This window comes from Sander lucioperca, chromosome 23 (assembly GCF_008315115.2).
Source record: "Sander lucioperca isolate FBNREF2018 chromosome 23, SLUC_FBN_1.2, whole genome shotgun sequence".
Classification (NCBI taxonomy): Eukaryota; Metazoa; Chordata; class Actinopteri; order Perciformes; family Percidae; genus Sander; species Sander lucioperca.
The window spans coordinates 19,507,979-19,528,583 of NC_050195.1; the positions used below are offsets into that span (position 1 = coordinate 19,507,979).

Here is a 20,605-nt window from a genome sequence, read left to right on the forward strand (position 1 = left end):
GTCGGTAATTCCAGTTTAGATGTGATTCATTGGTAATAAATGTGTTATCAATTGGAAGTATTTTGCGTTACGTTTTCATTTCTCCCACCTTATCTCCTTGTCCTGACTAGACATAGTAGTTTAAGGCTATGTTTAGTCGGAAACGATCTGAAGAGAAAACGCAAAAGTGGCGTTGCGTTCTCACTTTTTATTCCGCGTTTAGACGAACGTTATGGGGGGGAGGGAAATCTGCGTGCATATGGTGATGCAAAAGTGTGTGAAATGCGATCCACCAAGTCAGCGCGCCTGCGTAGAACCTTCCTTCTACTTGTCTCCGTCTCTCTCCCTCTCCTCTCCCTAGTAGCGCGAAGCGAACAACAATTTTGTCTGGACAGATGAGGAGGTGGAGTTATTGCTCCAAACAATGCACACACAGACACACACGGGGCGCACACACACACACACACACACACACACACACACGGCAGACACACATCCCCAAAAATGCTGTCGCCGTCTAAACGAAAGGCACATCTGATAAACATTTTTGTCCTTTTCACCCGCGAACGTATTCGTGTAAACAGGGCCTAAGCCTGATGAGACTTTATCAGCTCAAGTAAACTGTATTTTTTTGTTACAGGCTTCCAGAGATTCTGAAAGTGGACTGGCCAGAAGGTAACCCCTGGCCACAGAATGCTGCTCGTATGGCTGGGACTCCGTTCGGTAAACATGTAAAACATGATCATGTTGAAAAATGCACTTTTTCATGGAGCGCAAACGCCTCACTGTTTGTTTTGTGTTTTCACATCATTTCAGGGCCAATCAAAATCGAAATACTAAACAAGAAAGGAGAGTCTTTATCCAAGATGCCAGCAGTGGGCCAGGGAGCAGGGAAAAAACTGATTATTGAACTCAAAGTCGTTCAGCACAGTAAGAAAGAAGAAACCCACATCTTTAAACATCTGAGTAATGAAATCTGATAGTATGATGTTTATAGCTGCTATGCTGTTTTACTTTTTAGAGCTAAACGTAGTCATAGAGTAAGCCAACTAATTAAAGAGGCTTTACTCAATATTTAGCACATTAATATAGCAGTAAACTAATATTTTCTATATAAAGATTATTAGAATGGTGATGTATAAAAGCTACAAAAACGGTTCAAATTATTATGTGATAGCAAGTAAAATGTTAAACACAATAAATTGGTAATTTTAAGATAACTATTTCATTGTACTGCCATTGAAAGTGGTGCTATTACATTTGTAACATTTGTACCTCCTACTTCAGAGAGAACAGGTAAGGGCTGCAACAAAAAAAAAATTGATTTGAAAATGAATTTTTTTTTTTTTACCTAAAAATACTCAATTAACTGTTATAGATGACAAAAAAGTGGCGAATCCTTACATTTGAAAAGTTAGAACTAGAGGATTTTCCTTGTTAAATGAGAAAAAAAATGTTTGTTGGCACTTAATTTTCGTTTGACTAACTAGTTTTTTCAGCTGTACTTTGTTCCAGCCCTTCGTTCATATTCTAATTGCATTCAGTTTGTATACAGTTTGTAACTGTTTTTCTTTCTCTCTGAATGTTCATATATAGGTCCTAAAGGAGATCAAGAGGTTGTCTCTTTTGTTGGCCAACATTCACCGAAGTGGGGTTTCTGGTTCAAAAAAATTGGTACATTTCTTTTTATTTGTCAACTTTGTCATTATTGGTTACTTTTTGAATGCCCTGATTTTTTTTCTGCTGAAAGATCATGTATCAACATCTCATCTTTGGCAGATAAACTGACCGACCTAGGGAAGTATACTCTGTCCCTGAACACTATGTTATTTGAAAGTAATGCTACCGTCTTTGGAGGGAAAAAGCTTCCAAGCTACAAACTCAACTTCACCATCAGCGGTAAGCAAAACCGCAAAACTTTGGCTGTTATATTTGTTATCCTTTATGCATGCCCGAATCACACACGTCCACTGTTTTTGTTCTTCTCAGAGGGTAGTGCTGAGACTTTCGTTATCAGTGCAGTGAGCCCCTCTCTTTATGTGGGAGTGCCATTCAACATTCCTCTGCTGCTGAAAGATGGTTATGACCACCCTGTGATGTGTCCTCCTGATCTTAAACCTGTACTCACATGCAGGTGGGTCACTCCACTTTATCTGTAAAACATCTATCGTCGTTAAAAAACAAAAACATTTAACCTTAGTTTTGTTGTTTCCTATGTTATTAGTGGACAGCTTACTAAGACGCCCCTTCTTTTCTTATTGCTTGAAAGGCTGTTTTTTCATGTAACCGCAAGTTTATGTAACTGATTTGTAAGCTTAAAGGAGAATTCCGGCAAATTTTGACGTTAATCTTGATTGTTATAAATATGCGTGTACTTTCGATTGAAAAACCCCGACCTGAATCAGTGCGGGCAACACGGAGAAGCTGCAGCTACGTGTATGAGCTTCCACTGAGCTAAAACGGCAGTTGTCTGGGCAAGCTTTAAACGTGTTTTTATCCTCTAAACATGTTCAAAATGTCATTACAAGTGCCTACCCATGTGCAGTGATTCCTTCCAAAGGAACACAGCGAGTCTGGCTGCAGTAGATGTGACAGAAAGGCATAAAAGTTGTGTTAATCCATACCTCTGTTACTTTACTGTTTTCTGGTGAAGACCACACCAATCAATTGTCGAACGCATACAATCCAATATTCCAAAACGTATTTCTTCCACAAGAAAACAATTTGCCGTTTTTATGTCCATGCTAATGAGAGCAAGGCTGACACCCCAGCTCACCCTGCAGCAGCAGTTCAAAAGTTCAAGAGCTATTGGGCATGCACATAGGTAACTATAGCAACGGTGGAGACTCATAGACTGTCAGCTGAGAGAGAGACGGAGCTTGGAATTAGATCGGGAGGAATATGAGAAAATGGTTTGAGTTTGTGCCTTTCCAAATTGCAGCAACCAAATGAAGAGATATTTGCGCTTGAGCTTGAGCTTTCACCGTCTACCCCTCCGCAACCGGGAGATTTTACAGTTGTGGCTGGTTGCACTTCAGCTTGGTGTGCAAACTCCCTTGCGAACTTTACGTGAGAGAGATTACCGTGTTTGCAGTCAACAAAAGCACAAACGGAATGTGTAGGCTACGGTTATATTATAAAACCACTGATAACAGCAGGTGTTAGCAATATATTATATAACTGTACAATTTACTTATTCTTACAATTTATTTATTCAACTTTACTTGTACAATATACACATTCTTACTATTTCCTAATATAACTGTGTAATTGCTTTGCTTATTCCTAGTAATGATAATACCACTGATAACAGACAGGTATTTGCAATATATTATAGAACTGTACAATCAGAATCAGATTTATTGGCCAAATATACGTACATTCACAAGGAATTTGACTTTGGTAGGTGTTAACTCTCTATGCATTCAACAAATAGACACGTATTAGTAACATACTGTACAATAGAGACAGCAGTATACATATAGGCACATATCAAAATAATATACAAAAATAAAAATATACAAATAAGACATATCAGTACACATGGATTTGGATGTAAAGTGCAAAAAGTAATAGTGAAAATTAGTGTGCAAGATGCATATTCTTACAATTTACTTATTCAACTTTACTTATATAATATACATATTCTTACTTTTTCCTAATAGAACTGTGCAATTGTTTTTTTTAAATTCCTAGTAATGACAATACGAAGTAATACTAGAAATCACAGTATTAGACTCAGAAAATGTCCTCTGCCTCTTTGAATCCCGTGTAACTTCCAGTGGGGTGCCATGGCCAAGGCGCTCTCCTCTCAGAACCCACTCTAGAATCACCCGGTAGGCCACAAGTCTGCATTGGCTGGGGGGAGCTTTGGTTATTTCACTAACAAAATGGCACATCTATTTACAACAAAGAGCAAATGTACCTAAGCTAGGACAGAGTCACAAAAGCATGTTGTACTCACTCATTAGACAACTGGCCATCAGGTCCGTCCGGTTTAGGTTGCTTCTTCCAATTTACTTTAAGGACAAAAAAAAACGCTTCCAGAACATCCTTGTAAATCAGATGGGGAAACCTCTCTGTATGGGCGAAACAATGTCCGTTATCTGAGGACCCATCCAGAACAGGCTGTATGAGATCCCATTCCTTTCTTCCTCAGTGGTCATTGCGATACAGTTTCCACAGGAGCACCACTATGTCCCCGCACGTCGTGGCCTTGAAGCAGCAGCCTCTGCCTGCTCCTCTGTTTGTGCCCTTCTCTCGACAAGATCTTGTGCCAATAACTCTTCGTCTGGTTCAAAAAGATAACCCCGACCATCAAACTCCAAAAACTCCTCTGTGTGTTCCACATCGGATTGGTAAGAACTATCCATCTGAGTTGATATTCTAAAAACACTGACACAATCTCGTTATTATCCCAAAGCTCTGTCTCTCTCTCTCTCAGCTGACAGTCTCTCCACCATTGCTATAGTTACCTATGCGCATGCTCAATAGCTCTTGAACTTTTGAACTGCTGCTGCTGGGTGAGCTGTGGTGTCAGCCTTGCTCTCATTAGTATGGACATAACCACGGCAAATCGTTTTTTTTGTGGAAGAAATACGTTTTGGAATATTGGATTGTATGAGTTCGACAATCGACTGGTGTGGTCTTCACCAGAAAACAGGAAATTAACAGAGGCATGGATTAACACAACTTTTATGCCTTTCTGTCACACGTTTAAAGCTTGCCCAGACAACTGCCGTTTTAGCTCAGTGGAAGCTCATACACGTAGCTGCAGCTTCTCCGTGTTGCCTGCACCAATTCAGGTCGGGGTTTTTCAATCGATAGTACACGCATATTTATAGCGATCAAGATTAACGTCAACATTGGCTGGAATTCTCCTTTAAGTATACATGTATCTTCAGTTTATCATAAATCTCATCATGTCTTTAATTTGCCAGATGTGGGAGTTCTGGTCCCATTATTGTTTACCTTATCATTGTTATTATTTAGTGGCCTGGACCTGAGTTACGACAGAGTGGACAGCAGTGGGACCACGTTCACCATCATCGGTGTCAAAGCAAGAGGAAAACTCCTGAATTACCAACAATCAAAGGTTAGAAAAGCAATCTCAGAAGACATAATCTTGCATATTTACTAGAAAAGGTGATGCAAAAAGTGAAAAAGAAATGTCAGCCCTATAGACAAGAGTACAACATTTGACAAAAAAAACAAACAACTGCTTGATAGCCAAGAGTCAACAATTTATTTTAAACTTGTATTTTGCAGACATATGAGCTGAGAGTGACCATGCCTCGCCTGAAGAAAGACACACAGACAGTCACGATCAGTCTTCTTCCTGGTAAGACCTCACTAAGACTGCATTTATTTATTCATTTTGAACAATAAGTGACCTTGATTGGTTGAATGCTTGACTTAGTGATAGTTCATAGACAACAAGCACATTTTTGTTTTTTAGAACTGAAACAATAACTTAAATGATCAAATCAATTCAGGGTAAAAGAAACGTTAATTGCCAAACATTTTTTAGCTTCTTAATATTTAATGGACTGGTCGGCCAATCGGAACAATCAATTTGACTTGGACAATCATCCTGATTGTTGACAAAAAAAACCTCAATGTCTTTCAGGTAATCCACATGCTCTCCATGTGACACCAGATGACAACCCAATCACAGTCCAGAATGGAAACCCTGTCATGTTTAATGTTGAAATTCATGATGAGGCTGGAAACATCACCGCTAACCCCAAACAGATTGTTCGCTGCCAGGTATGGGTGTGCAGATGTTGGGAAATGCTGAGGTCTCTGTTCTGCGTTTGATTAATAAGTCCCTGTATGATGCATTTACCTTTTTTTTCTAACAATGTGTGGCATGAGGCTTAGTTCCCCCCTTACTCCTGCATACTGTGACACCTTGGGCAAGGAGGTCACCCTAATCTCTCCCTCTCCAACCTCCACACCATTAAAAAGCCAAACACGTGATATACGCATGAGAGAGTTAAGGAAGGGAGTATCAGAAGCATTCCTTACTGAGGGAAGTGTCTTTGTGGCGTAAATTATTACAGGAGGTGCAAGAAGCCAGCAGTCATTAGAAGGCAGTGTTTTCCCCTGTAGGATATACAGCAGCAAATATGATGATTATGCTCATGCTCATTTTATTGTATTTTCTGTTTAGCGTCTGTAACTGAGATGCGTGTGATGAACTTAAGCTGATTTTCACACATATTTTCATATTGTACAATTCGATTTTGAGGTGATTTACTTAAGTATTTTAATTTCATGCTGCTTTGTTACTCCAGAGCATTTCAGAAGGCAATATTGTACTTTTTACTCAACTACATTTATTTTACAGCTACAGTTACTAGTTACTTTGCTTTAATTTTATAAACCTATAATGATTAATGCTGGGGACTCTTCTCTGCGTTTGATTAATAAGTCACTGTATGATGGCGTTACCTTTTTTCCCCTCTATGTAATAAAATATTTAAGGTAGTGTTCTCATCCTTCTGGGCCTACTCCTACAACTCCCCCCTCTTTCTTTTAATATAATAACATAAACTGAATGATCATTATTAAATAACTCTCCCTCTTTTTTTTTTATTTGATAACATAAACTGAATGAATATATAGTTAACTTATCCTCATCCTTATATTTGTAAATAAGGTTCAGGGGTTTCCACTGGTGGCAACTGACTGCAGCACCACCGGAGCCGGACAGCTTGTGACAAAGCCCATAAACCTGAAAATGATCAAGGGAGAACCACAAAACCTCAAAGTTAATTTTGAGATGCCTGTAAGTAAAAAGAACTAAACTAAAACAAAGCTGCCTGTAAATAAAAATAAAAAAACAAAGCTTCCTGCTTCATAGTACATTCCCTTATATAAAAAAAAAAAAAAAAAAAAAAAACATTGGACCTTCTTTGTTTTCCCTCAAGAGTCAGAAGAAGATGGCTGTGGTTGTGAGGGAGCTGAAGGTGGTGCCCAGCACAAGAGTCTCCCGCATGGAGCTCTGCAGTGAGGATGATGAGAATTTGATGCTAAGGAACAACGAAAAGATAGAGTGGCTGGCTGGAGGCTTGCTGGAGAACCTGTTCTATAAGTTGTATGATGAGGCTGGCAGAGAGGTACCTCCCACTGCTCCAATAGCCTCCAAGATCAAGGTGTGTCTGGCATATCATGTATAATGCATTGTTTTCCTGTCATGTTTACTGTACTATCCTATTATGCAGATATTGGTTTTTAATTAGCATATTTTTCTGAGCAATATTTTACGTCTGTAAAAATCCTGTAGTCTGGCTGTGTGGTAATAAATAAACAAACCAGTTCTGCACTAAATCAGCTATTTAGGAGTCATTGTATTCATTCCCAGCTTATTGCTCTGACTTTTCATTGTTCCCGCTGACTGTGTTTAAGGTTAACTGGACAGGAGATGTAAATCTGGAGGATTTGCTCCAGGGCAAGCTGCCTGACGTACAGGTGCCCACGCAGGTGCAGGAAGCGCGCTTTTACCAGGTGTCCTACCAAGACCAGTGTGTGTCTGTCTCCTTCAACATAGTGTAAGACACATACCCAACTCAAAGCTGTGATTCAGTGTTGGTAAACTTAAAGGAATGGTTAAATTTTTAAAGATATGCGTATTCACTTTCTTGCCAAGATTGAGATGAGAAGAAGGGATACCCATTTCTGTACGATAAATAGGCAAGTAATCTGTAAGCTTAGCATAAAGGCTGGAAAGGGAGGGAAACAGCTAGCCGGGTTCTGTCACAAGGTAAAAGAAATCTGCCTGTCAGCACCTCTAAAGCACACTTTTTTTCTGTTTTGGGATTTTTTATTCCACCGTGGCTTAAAAAAATATCCACAAAGTTAAGGCAACACTAGCTGAAAAATGTATATACAAATTGTCGTTTTGTGGGTGAAGTATCTCTTAAATATGTGGAAAGTAGAAAAATGACCCCTTTTTCCAGTCTATATTTGGCTAAACTTCTGGGGACATAAGAGTGGCATTGATGTTCTCATCTTAGTCTCAGCGAAAAAGCAAACAAGTGAATTACCCAAAATGTTAAATCAAACATTTCTTTAAATATCCACATCCAGACTGGTCTGCATCCCTGCTTGTTTTTTTTGTAGGCCTCGTCCAGATGAACCAACACGACTGAAAGCAACTCTACTCCAAAGCACACTGAAGCTGGGTGAAATCCTACCTGGCCACATCAGTGAGTATAAACCTAATCACCCAACAATCTTTTTTGAGGATATAATTGCATATGAGATGACACACCTCTTTTTCCTTATACAGACTTGGAGCTTGTGGACCAATATGATAATGCAACCAAGACGCTTACCTCTACCTGTAAGAACCATATGACTGTGGAAGCTGAGGGTCTGGACAAATCGGCTGTCGTCTTTAGATGGCAGGTGGGAAAATAGACACACAAACTTAAAGTAAAACTTGACTTAGAATTCAGATATTAAAGGAATTGTTCAGCCCAGCTCTATCTAAGATTTTTCCAAACTTTAAGATGTCATGTTTATTTAGTTTTTAAGTTTCTACTAAATAGCTCATGAAGAGAATTCCAAATGTTTTATTGTAGGAAGTGGTGGGTTTAACAATGTGTGGCATGAGGCTTAGTTCCCCCTTTACTCCTGCATACTATGACACTTTGGGCGAGGAGGCCACCCTAAATCTCTCCCTCTCCAACCTCCACATCATTAAAAAGACAAACGTGATATATGCATGAGAGAGTTAAGGAAGGGAGTATCAGAAGCATTCCTGACTGAGGGAAGTGTCTTTGTGGCGCAAATCATTACAGGCGGTGCAAGAAGCCAGCAGTCATTAGGAGTTGTGCTGCTCCTGAGTTTTTCATTAGAGATATATATATATATATATATATATATATATATAGTGCTGCTCATAAGTATTCATACCCATGCTAAAGTTGACTAAAAAAAGGAATAAAAAAATCATCTTTTGGAAATTGATCTTAATGCCTTAATTAAAAAAATTAGGAAAAATCTGATTATTTATTTCTATCTATCTATCTATCTATCTATCTATCTATCTATCTAGTTAACGATTAGTTGATCTCAATGAGACTACCTGTTTGAATGAAGAGTTCAATAAATAAATACTCTATAATAATATAATAGTGACAATGAGTACTTTTACTTTAAGTGCATCTTGCTGCTCATACTTCTGTACTTTTACTTAAGTAACAAAAAATTAAACGCAGGACTGTTACAATCTAAAAAATACTTTGTTACAAGTGTTATCAATCCTTTTACTTAAAGGATCTGAATACTATATACACATAACTGTGTAGATGAACTGATAATTACTGATGAATTGATCCTCACTTTGTTTGTTGAAACCAGGCGAGCAGCAGTTCTGTTCTGGTTACGGGGGTGCGGTTTCAGTTCGGGACTCCTGGCCACAGAGAGATGTGCTTCACCTACAAGAGTTATGTGGAGCGCATCATAGTTAAAGTCGTCGCTGGCATCCCTGCGCAGCTTAAATTAGTCAGCGGGCCAGAGAAGGTATGAAATGATTTTTACTGCGAGTCCTGGTAGGCTAGGGGGTTAAGAAGCTGACCAATTAACCACAACCTTCCTAGTTTGTGTCCGACTGGAGACTTTTTCATGTCATCTCCCCCTCTCTCTCCCTTCATTTCCTGTCTCCTCTCTGCTATACATTCTCAAAATAAAAGCATAAATGCTTTAAAGCTAATATTAATTAGGTTTTTGATGCTTTAAAGTGCTCATATTATGCTCATTTTCAGGTTCATAATAGTATTTAGAGGTTATATCAGAATAGGTTTACATGGTTTAATTTTCAAAAAACACTGTATTTTTGTTGTACTGCACATTGCTGCAGCTCGTCTTTTCACCCTGTGTGTTGAGCTTTCTGTTTTAGCTACAGAGTGAGACATCTCACTTCTGTTCCATCTTTGTTGGGAATCGCACATGCGCAGTAGCTAGGTCAGCACTACAAGCTAGTCAGTTGCAGAGCATGAGGGAGTGCCATGCTAGCAGCTAGGCGAGCATTATAACGTGTGTTACAAAGTGACGCATGTCCGTCACAGAAGTAAAGGCTGGACTACAATAGAGCTGTTTGGAGCAGTTTGTGAACAGTGTTTTCTGTTGGAGATGGTAAGTCCTTTTGGGGTGGACTTTGGGCTTTTTTATATAAGATATATAACACAATAAAGGAAAAGGGAAGAAGTCAAAAAGCATAATATGAGCACTTTAAGTTCACGGTTGTGTTTATACAGTATATTCTTTTGTATCTATAAGCCTTTGCAGGTGTTGAATGACCAAGGCATCGCCACACCGTTCCTCGTCCAACTGTGTGATGAGTGGGGAAACCCCACTACAGACCAGAGGGTGGTGGTAGAATTGAAATCTTCACCCCTGACACTAAAGGTTAGCTTGACAAGCAATATAAACATGTACCATTTACCCTGTTCCATTTGTGTGTTTTTTAAAAGTCAGTAATGGCCAGGAACTTCTCAGTTGTACGGAATGATCCATGTGGAAAAATGTAATGAGACCTTCTTGTTTTAGGTGACGACAGCTGTTACATCACAACCCGTGAACGCAGAAGGGAAAGCCTCTTTCACTGTTAACCGTTTGAGCGGACCAAAGTGAGTTTCTATTTATAATACAATATAAAAAAGAGCCATTTTTTATCATCATAATTAATCACAATAATTGTAGCAGTGTCCCAAATCAGTGATTGTATCAACAGTCGTCCACATTTCCAATACTGTATGAGATATGTCCCACCATTTACTATTGGGAGTGTTGTTACCCTCTTGTTCCATTAGGGGGTACTATCAGCTGGTGTTTAAAGGTTCCCTCAACCAAAAACCCATCCCTGGTCCATCAGTGAATCTCACTGTCATCCCTGATCCCACCAAACCTGTCAGCCTGTCAGTGGAGTATGACACCAATGCCAAGCTTCCTGCCGGAGGCATCCTCCCAGGTTTGCGTCTCTATTCTCTATTTTTTGCTGAGCTCTTGTTTCACTATATGCAACCAGTTTAGTGTCTCTTAGCAAACTAAGGGCAGCTGTGTGTGTGTCTTTTCAGTCTTCTCAGTGACCGTGGTGTCTGATGAAGGAGGCCCGATTACGACTTTTAAGCCCACTGCTGTATCCATGTTTCTGTGGAAGGGAGTGCCATCAGGAAAAACACCTCCACAAACGGTGAGTGACTCACTTACAGACAGAGGGACTGTCACTCATTTGTTTTTGCTTTTCATTGAAACTATCATCATATTTTTTGAGTTATATTTTTCTGCTTCCCTTGTCTAGGCCATTGAGCTGAAGTGTAGTAAACCCATGGAGAATGAAAGGAATGACTGTTTTCATTTCAGGTAAAATGCTTTTACATCCTGTCTGTTCAGTTCTGTCCAACTTATTAGTATTCCTTTTAAGAAATATAAATATTGGTTTTGTTTTCTTTCACTGCAGAGATAAAGAGATCCCAGAACACATTGGAAAGCACACCATCCAGTTTTTTCTACGAATAAACAAAACAAATGTCCTGTACAGTAATCAGGTTGGTTGAACCTAACATCTGGAAACATCACAGCAACTAAATGAGTTATTTCCACACACCCATTTCCAGATAAGGCTATAAACCTTGACAAGCATGTCAAGTCCTTAACCTGCACTTGTTTTGTCCAGCTCAGAAACATTGCATAACTCAGGCGTGTTGTATCCTACGCTGAGTTAGAAATGATAATACATGCCTTTTGTTTCAGCTTTTATTAACAAAGTAGCATCTGTCAGGAAAAATGCCAGTGCTAATTTTAAAGTGTTTGTACCTGCTTCTCCTGCACACTCAGCTGTGTTTGAGGAATTTAAACCACTTTCACTGACATTACTTAGTGAGGTTGTACAACACATGAAACCCACCAATGGTCCCCTAGACATTGTTCCCGCCAGAATAGTGAAGGAGGTTTTTAATAGCACCATTGGGTCGAGTCTTCTTACTTTTTTTAATTCTTGTCTTAGTTTAGGTTCTGTCCCAGCTGCCTTTAAAAATGCTGTGGTCAGGCCCCTACTTAAGAAGCCTAATCTTGACCCCGCAGTGTTGTCAAATTTTAGACCAGTCTCTCATCTGCCTTTTCTTTCTAAGGTTTTGGAAAAAGTTGTTTTCATACAGTTACAAGCCTTTCTACAGCAGAACTCTGTGTTTGAAAAATTTCAATCTGGTTTCAGATCACGTCACAGTACTGAGTCTGCACTGTTGAGAGTACATAATGACATTGCCTTGTCTGTAGATGCCGGGAATCCTACTGTTTTAGTGCTCTTGGACCTCACAGCGGCTTTTGACACTGTGGACCATGCAGTCCTCCTCTCTCGCCTTGAGCATTGCGTAGGCATCAGAGGCTCGGCACTTTTAGCTCCTATTTGGCTAATAGGAGCTTTTCTATCATGATTGGTGACCTCTTCTCGTCAGCTGCTCCTCTCTCTTGTGGGGTTCCGCAGGGCTCAATTCTTGGCCCCATTCTGTTTTCTTTATATATGCTGCTTTTAGGGGCTATTATAGGAAAGCATAACCTGTCATTTCATTGTTACGCAGATGATTTGCAAATCTATTTGCCTATTAAAGCAAATGACAGTGTCACACTAAACTCCCTGCTTAGTTGTATCACTGATATTAAGCTGTGGCTTTCAGAAAACTTTCTTAATTTGAATGAAGATAAAACGGAGTGTATTATTTTCAGTACTTCAGGCACGCAAAATGGTCCAGCTTTGAGTTTGGGAGCTCTAGCATCCTACACTAGGTCAGCTGTCAAAAATGTGGGGGTTACTTTTGATTGCAGCATGAAATTTGACAAGCAGATCAGTGATGTTGTTAGAATGAGCTTTTTCCAGCTTCGTCTCCTGGCTAAAGTTAAGCCTTTCCTCAACAGGCACGATCTAGAAAAGGCTATTCATGCCTTTATTAGTTCTAGGTTGGATTATTGTAATGCTCTTTACGTTGGTCTGAATCAGACCTCCATCTCACGTCTTCAACTTGTGCAAAATGCAGCTGCTCACTTTTTAACAAACACATCTAGATGTGCACATATCACTCCTGTTCTCTACACCCTTCATTGGCTCCCTGTGCGTTTTAGAATCGATTTTAAGCTTTTATTGTTTGCTTTCAAGGCCTTAAATGGTCTGGCCCCGGAGTATTTGTCCGAAATTTTAACTTTGCGGGAGCACAACTGGTCATTACGTTCTTCAAACCAGTGACTTTTAGAAGTGCCAAGGTCTAGATATAAACGGTGGGGTGACCAGGCTTTTGCAGTTGCTGCCCCGAGACTCTGGAACAAGTTACCCCCTGATATCCGCACTATTACAGATGTAGCTCTTTTTAGGTCCAAACTTAAAACGTATCTGTTTAGTCTGGCTTTTAATACGTAGCAGTGGTGCGACAATTTCATTCTTCTGTTTCTCTGTAACTATTTCTGATTTTACATGTTCTTTCTTTATATTGTATGATATGTGTTTTTATTCTTGGTTTCGATGTTAAGCACTTTGGATACCTGCTGGTTGCTTTAAAGTGCTATATAAATAAAGTTTGATTGATTGATTGTTTATTCGCTTTTGGATTATTGTAATTCTGGTCATGTCATATAACCCCCATCCTGCACTGGCTACCTGTTAGATTCAGGATCCAGTTCAAGATTCTTGTAATAACATACAGAGCCATCTGTGGTCAGGCACCAGCTTACATTATTAATCTGCTGCACCCTTATGTTGTCAGCAGATGTTTGAGGTCCTCAGATCAGGGCCTACTATATAAATAAACTGTACTTACCTACTTACACCCAGTTGACTTAAAACATACTAGGCATTTGGAGATGGCCTCCACAGTGTCATATCTGTTTAACAGGAAAGTGGTTGTTCATTGAGTTGTTGCAGGGGTGTAGGTCATTATCCTGACTCACTGAGAGGAATGACTAATCTCAGCACTGTTTCCTGTCTCCTAGATTGCTATACATGTGGTGGCCAATCAACCTGTCAAACTGGCACCCGACTCTCAGCCACCAACCCCAGTTGTTTCCTACAGTGAGGTCATTGCCAACCGAACTTTGGTGGAGAATATGACCCTGAGGATAATGGTGAGACTTTCATGTTTACGCATAACAAACGAGCAGAAACCGCCTACATTTTCCAGTTAGATATCTGCAATTTAAAGCTGTAGTTTGGGTGTTTATCAGCGGCTATACAGCCTGACTTTGTTGCTTTGACTAATTTCAGGATTCATATGGAAATCCAGCGGGACAGGACCTGGAGGGGAAGGTGGTCATTTCTATAAAGAACTCTAGTGAAGAAGGCAACAAAAGCCTCCCTCTGTTTGAAAGCAAAACCAACAGCTTTACAATGAACTTGGTAGAAGGAAAGGCCCACATCACTGTGAGTAACCTATTTCTCATTGGACACACCAAAACCTGTATTTTGGAATGGTGGCGTGATGCACATAACACATACTGTATGATAACTGTGTAATTTATTCTGTACAGAGGCTTGCTGTCATGGAGAACAGCCCCGGTGAGAATGGAAGTACATACGTCCTCCTCTTCAACCCTCAAGTGTCAATGGTCCCCACGTCTCTGGCTCCCTTTGAGCTCCCCTTCCGTTTTTTCAATGGTATGATATAAAAAATAAAATAAAAAAAAACTTGGGCATATATTGGTGCATGAACTTGAGACGTTTAGAAGAGAGATGTTTTTTTAATGTTTTATTACAAAAATATTTTCTCACTCACCCTTAGTGGTATTAACCATGCAGAGTTTGGGTTTGAGATATATGTCTATTAAATGTCACTACTCCAGTACAATGGTGATGAATAAAACTTGTTATTTACAAAAAATGGAATTTAAAGACACTTCATATTCATTTTCCAACATTACACATATTGTGCCGCTCAAAACTAGCTTTTGTTTCTTTGGAGTTCTAAGTTTACGCAGGCTACATGTAAGCATCACAGGTGTACATCCCCTTAAGTAAATTCAACTGCAAAAAGGCTTCCCTGTTACTCTGGAAAAGCCAAAAGAAATTGCTGGCTGAAGTTATGTGGACTATTTCTTTGGTTAAAAGGTTGTTCCACTGAGGACAGTTCACAGCATGTTATTTTCAATAATTTGAAACCAGAAACAAAAATCTGTTCCTCTTCCGAGACAGATATCTAAAAACAAACTGGGCAAATAAAGCCCAAACTATCTGAAAATGTTATATTTTTAATTTGCTTTAACTAAACTTAAATTTAAAGTTTGTCTATTTATCTTTTTCTGTTTTTAGATGCAGAGAACCAACGGAAAATGTCTGAGCTGTCCAGGAAGAAAGATGAGCTCACTACTGCTCTTGCCAAATATTCAGAAAATTTTTCTACATGTAGTGAACTTCTTCGTTTACTGACCTGTAAGATTTGATTTCTTCTTCTTGTTTGTCCAAATAAGCTAATATGCAATGTGCTACCAGACAAAAGTTTGTCCTTTTGAAATATTTTCACATTTGTGTTAATCAGTAAGTGAGTTCCAAAACCAATACCAACACAATATATTTTTGATACACCTTACATCAGAGAAAAGAGGAAGTATCTGATCGAAGAATAAGTAAACAAGACTAGATATTTAATACCAGCTTTTCATGGTACCGGCGCATTTCAACCGGTACCAAGAAAGTATTGTACTAGTATAAAGCCAGCCCCACTTGTGTCTGTTCTTTATTTGTGTTTCTGCCAATATATTTGAAATGGTCTCTAACTGCAAGCACTTCTTCCATCATAGCTCATCACTTGGTTGCAAGTAACAAAGAAGCTGACCTTAGAAATGAGCTGAACAGGAGGAAGGTGGAAATAGCACAAACTGTATGTGAAAAATATTATTTGTATCCAAACTTTACTTCGGTATACTGTATGTAGACATTATGATTATGATATATATATATATATATATATATATATATATATATATATATATATATATATATATACAGGAGATGACTTTTGCATATTTGTTTTTCTTGGTAGATCCCAGATATTGACAGACTCCTAAACCAAAAGAAGATGGAAGCCAACCGTGTGCTACATACACCCAGAAGAGTTTGTTCCCTCCGTGATCACTTCTGCGGGCAGCAGGATGTTTTGGGAATGGTAATATCATGGGAACGAAAAACTTGGCTTTGCGCCGTAAAAAACAGATTTTTAGGGTTTGGCCGAATACCGAATCCACTGGTTAAGATTCTGCCAAATCCGAATACCGAATCCTACTCCCATCCTCAGTCCATTAACACAGTAAACACATCAATGAAGTAAACAACGTCCACAGCCTCTAAAATAGTTAAATGTAGCAGCTTAATGTTGAATTCCACACTCTTTTCACATCGTAGGAAAGCACATCGCTATTGCCAGATGAGTGACAATTTTGTTTGGCAAATATTCGCTAACCAGTGTATGATGAAGGCATGTTGGGTGGGTGAAATTTAGAAAGCTTGCCACCACGAGACAAATCGGCATTGCAAATTGAACATGTAGCTCGACTTGAATCACCTTCTTTTGACTGAAAGTACTGCCAAACCACACTTTTTCTACTCACGAGTTCCATTTTCACTTTCTCACAACCTACTGCATTGAACGGTCCACCTACGTAAACACCTTCCCGTAATCAACGGCAGCGTCATTACGTCGACCAGCGTAGTGCGCGTGGTGCAAGTGTAGGGTTCGGTGGAAAACAATTCTAAGGTTCGGCAGAAACCGAACCCCGTCAAAAAGCCCAATAGTCGGCCGAATCCGAACCCAAGTCCTGGATTCGGTGCATCCCTACTTAAAACCCAGTGTGTAGTTTCAGTAAACGGTGACCTTAATGCAGATGTGTCCAATCAATGTTTGTCCTACTGCGTGGGTTTGAAAGCAGCGTTGCCAGACTGAAGAAAGTATTCTCAGATTTTGTACATGTCCAACGAAGTATCTTCCAGGAGCTGTGTGTGTGTGTGTTTCATCCTTTACCTTTTGAATGCAGGTTGGCCACCTGGCCTTTGTGCAGGACGATGATGCTGCGAGGGTTATCTCCTGGCATATCAGGGGTGACATGGATTGTGTCATCACCAAAACGACCGAGGCAGCAATGAAGATCTTTGGCGACACTCAGGGCAGCCAGCAGGTCATGGCCCTTGACAGTGTTTATGTAACACCAGGCAAAAGGTACACCTTCTGTGTCACGGTTTCTTTTAAATAACGCTTAAAGTATTTTGTGACACTAAAATGTTCAGTTGGGTTCCCGCACTTTAAAGCTGTATTTAAGTGTGTTTATCAAGCCTAACAGATGGTTCGTACTGTATCTCCATGCACCCTCATTCATTTCTGCATGCTGTTGGCGCCTGAGTTGCCTTCCTGATAAGATTCCTGTCTTTTATTATAGTCTTTAATGTTTAAGCCTACTCCTACCCAAAGCCTTCCAACAACAGTAATTTAAAGATTTTATGGCACCTTCTTCTTGCACAGACTGTTAAACAACCATGCAGCAAGGGCAACTTTTGTGAAGTGAAGTCAATTTTATTTATAAAGCCCAATATCACAAATGTGAAATTTGTCTGAAGGGGCTTTACAATCGGATAAGAAAAAAACTCCCCTAGAAAATGGAAGAAACTTTAGGAGGAGCAACAGAGGAGGTATCCCTCTCCCAGGACGGACAAAACGGTTGTGTGTACAGAATAGACCAACTAGTAAAAATTACAGTATAGACAATCTGGTTGACCAAATTATAGATAGATTGTAAAAGCAAAGTCCTGCTTTCATTTATCAGATCACATGCATTTCAATTTAAATTACAATGAAACAATGGGGCAATAAAATGTGAAAAACTCTGGAAGTACATCTTACTAGGGCTGGGTGATATGGAGAAAATCAAATATCACAATATTTTTGACCAAATACCTCGATATCGATACCGCAACGATATTGTAGCATTGACTATTGGTGCTTTCACAAAATATTAACACAATGAGGTTTTTGATAAATAATCATCAGTAATGTGGACATAATGACTAACTGGGTAAAGTCAAATAATAGAACAGTTACAACAGTCTGGTAAGTTCAGAAAATGACATCACTATCTAATGCAGCCTTTAAAACCAGGAAAAGACCACTTATGCCATATTACGATATTACAATATCCAAAATCTAAGACGATATCTAGTCTCATATCACGATATCGATATAATATCGATATATTGCCCAGCTCTACATCTTACTCCATGAGGGCCACAACTCATTAAATGTAAGTTCTGCTTTTATGATATAAGACTTCATAAATGTTATTTATATACAAATACTGGTGACTATAATTATCATATATAAGAAGGAGAGCAACTTCCTTCCGGCTGTTCTTTGTGGTGGTTGATGTTTGTGTGTAGATGGCAGTTATTTAAATGACCATACTAGTGGTGTTCCGACAAATTGCATACTTGCATCACAGCTATTCATTTAGCAAACCTAAAAAAAAAAAATAATAATGTTTTCATAAAATCTGTTAAACGGTTTTTCCTACCGTTTAACAGATTTTATTTTTTGGTTATGATAAGTTTATAATTTTTGCTTGAAAAATTATTTAAACAATCGGAAATAGTTGCTGTTTCAGCTCTAATTAAACTTCAAAACAATAATGTAACTTAGAGTTGAACATTACCTGATCAATAGGAAAAGAATCGGCAACTACTCAAATAACAGATTAATCATTTCAGTGATTTTAAAAGTTAAAATGAAAATGTGCTTGTTCTAGCTCCTCCAATGTGAGGATTTCCTGCTTCTCTTTGTTTTATATTGTAGTAAACTGAATATTGAGTTTTAGACTTTGTCGGACAAAACGAGACATCTGAGGACCTTGGGCTCTGGGAAACTGAGATGGGCATTTTTTGTATGATATGATTTTTTGCTAAGGAGCTAATTCTTTCAAAAAACACTCAAAACAATGTTTGGATCATCTCTACAGTTTCTTTGCTAAGATTTGAATTGCTTACAGGCCGATGCCACACATAAGAAATGGCCGCATGCTCTTCGATCCCCCTGGGAATCCAGTCCTCGCCAGAGATCTCCTGATCTTCACCCGCGACCAGGAGAGCTGTAACATTGGTGAGCTACCTCAAATGTATTTCCCTCTGCTCAGTGTGACATTGCCTAGTTGTTGTTTTTTCATAGCAGATTTATATTACGAGACCAGGGTTTCTGTGGTTTTCTCCAGGCTTCCCATGTCTTTGTGTTTGCTGTTGTTGGGGTATTTCCTTCATGCCCCCGCTACTCCTTTTGAGTCTTGGGTAAAGTGGCTCCATCTGGCATCTAACCTCACAGGGGTGGAGGGGTTACCTCACCGGGGGGCCCGTCACTGGAGCAGAAATCGGGCCTTTTTTGCCACATTAAAATTAGTTTTGATTTAGGCATTTTTTGTAGTTTTGGAGTTCCTTCTATTTATACATATATAGATAAACATAAATGTATCAATAGCCATTTCAAAAAAGCTCTCCATTCTCCCTTAACCTATTTTTTATGATTGTGAAAGTTTGTCAGTTGTAAACAAGTTATGAATGTTAAGATTTGTCCCTTTGCAGCTTTTAAAAGCATCCTAGCAGACACAATTCTGATTGATGACCTGAACTCTGGAACCAACTACAGAAAGGCGGTGAGTGGTGCTTGCTGGTGGAGCCATGCCATATGTTAACTGTCCAGTGGTTATTTTTCCTCTAAATGTGCTGTTGCCTCCAGGTGGTACAGAATAAGATGCAGTGTCCCACCATCCTGACCAGGCAGGGGGACAGGATCAGTGCCAGGGGCAAGTTTGGAGGCACACAGAACAAAGCCCCAATGAATATCACAATGGTGTTTGGAGCCCCCCTTCCACAACATTACTACACTCTTGTGGAACACATAGGTAAAGTCTCTCATAGTCTTATTTTAAAGTATTTTTGTCCTGTTCATTTAGATGTTGCTTTAACTTGTTTTGTTTGACAGACCTGATCAGCCAGCACAAGTTAGCTCTGGAGAAGAGGGATGTGACAGCAAAGACGCGTGACGATCATTTAAAAAGCATGAAGTCGCCTGAAATGCTACAAAAGCGTCAAGAAATGGAGGAGAAAAAGAAACAGCTGGAGGAGATTGAGAGACAACTTGGTACGTTTGTTGACGTGGCAGTAAGGGCAGAGAAAACATGTATACAATCATTTTGCCTTGTATTCTTTTAGTATTATTGATTTCTAATTGGTCTGTATTCTACTTCTAGTGTCAACCCCAGTAAGACCAGTGAAACGGGGTCTTGAGAATGCTGGTGAGCCATCCAGAATCCTTGCAAAGAGAGCAAAGCAGAGATCCATATGAGAAGTGGTCTATAGTTCAACCTGATATATTGAGCACAAAATTCTTTTTTACCTCTTTTTTATGTTTGAGTTAATTAAGTTGTTGTAATTGATTTGTGTTTGTACAGATTTGTTTTTTTTCTATTGTTGAACACTTGTTATATTCAAAATTGCATGGCAAAATATATCTCAAAGAACGTTTTGATTTTTTTTCTATAAAAAACTGTACTAAAATCTCTCTTTGCCTGTGTCATTATTTCTACTAAATAATAACTTCAGTGAAATAGA

At 39.2% G+C, this 20,605-nt stretch overlaps 1 protein-coding gene across 3 annotated transcripts in view; it reads left to right on the forward strand.

Annotated features, from left to right (window-relative positions):
* Positions 1–20,539, forward strand: part of smchd1 (structural maintenance of chromosomes flexible hinge domain containing 1) — a 32,423-nt gene extending 11,884 nt beyond the window's left edge. For 2 of the 3 annotated variants that reach the window (XM_031292875.2, XM_031292876.2), the window contains exons 18-49: positions 620–702; positions 796–909; positions 1,576–1,653; positions 1,759–1,878; positions 1,969–2,113; positions 4,972–5,074; positions 5,248–5,320; positions 5,609–5,748; positions 6,644–6,772; positions 6,915–7,139; positions 7,393–7,535; positions 8,107–8,192; positions 8,276–8,394; positions 9,352–9,513; positions 10,270–10,398; positions 10,540–10,619; positions 10,803–10,960; positions 11,067–11,182; positions 11,291–11,352; positions 11,450–11,537; positions 13,966–14,097; positions 14,237–14,392; positions 14,500–14,626; positions 15,278–15,397; positions 15,766–15,845; positions 16,008–16,130; positions 16,996–17,177; positions 18,994–19,103; positions 19,577–19,647; positions 19,731–19,896; positions 19,977–20,135; positions 20,245–20,539. In XM_031292875.2, the coding sequence (XP_031148735.1) occupies positions 620–702; positions 796–909; positions 1,576–1,653; positions 1,759–1,878; positions 1,969–2,113; positions 4,972–5,074; positions 5,248–5,320; positions 5,609–5,748; positions 6,644–6,772; positions 6,915–7,139; positions 7,393–7,535; positions 8,107–8,192; positions 8,276–8,394; positions 9,352–9,513; positions 10,270–10,398; positions 10,540–10,619; positions 10,803–10,960; positions 11,067–11,182; positions 11,291–11,352; positions 11,450–11,537; positions 13,966–14,097; positions 14,237–14,392; positions 14,500–14,626; positions 15,278–15,397; positions 15,766–15,845; positions 16,008–16,130; positions 16,996–17,177; positions 18,994–19,103; positions 19,577–19,647; positions 19,731–19,896; positions 19,977–20,135; positions 20,245–20,339 (3,874 nt within the window). In that variant the 3' untranslated portion in view covers positions 20,340–20,539. The remainder of the gene's footprint in view (positions 1–619; positions 703–795; positions 910–1,575; positions 1,654–1,758; positions 1,879–1,968; positions 2,114–4,971; positions 5,075–5,247; positions 5,321–5,608; positions 5,749–6,643; positions 6,773–6,914; positions 7,140–7,392; positions 7,536–8,106; positions 8,193–8,275; positions 8,395–9,351; positions 9,514–10,269; positions 10,399–10,539; positions 10,620–10,802; positions 10,961–11,066; positions 11,183–11,290; positions 11,353–11,449; positions 11,538–13,965; positions 14,098–14,236; positions 14,393–14,499; positions 14,627–15,277; positions 15,398–15,765; positions 15,846–16,007; positions 16,131–16,995; positions 17,178–18,993; positions 19,104–19,576; positions 19,648–19,730; positions 19,897–19,976; positions 20,136–20,244) is intronic. The other variant, XM_031292877.2, reaches the window with a different exon arrangement.
* Positions 20,540–20,605: the final 66 nt, after the last annotated feature.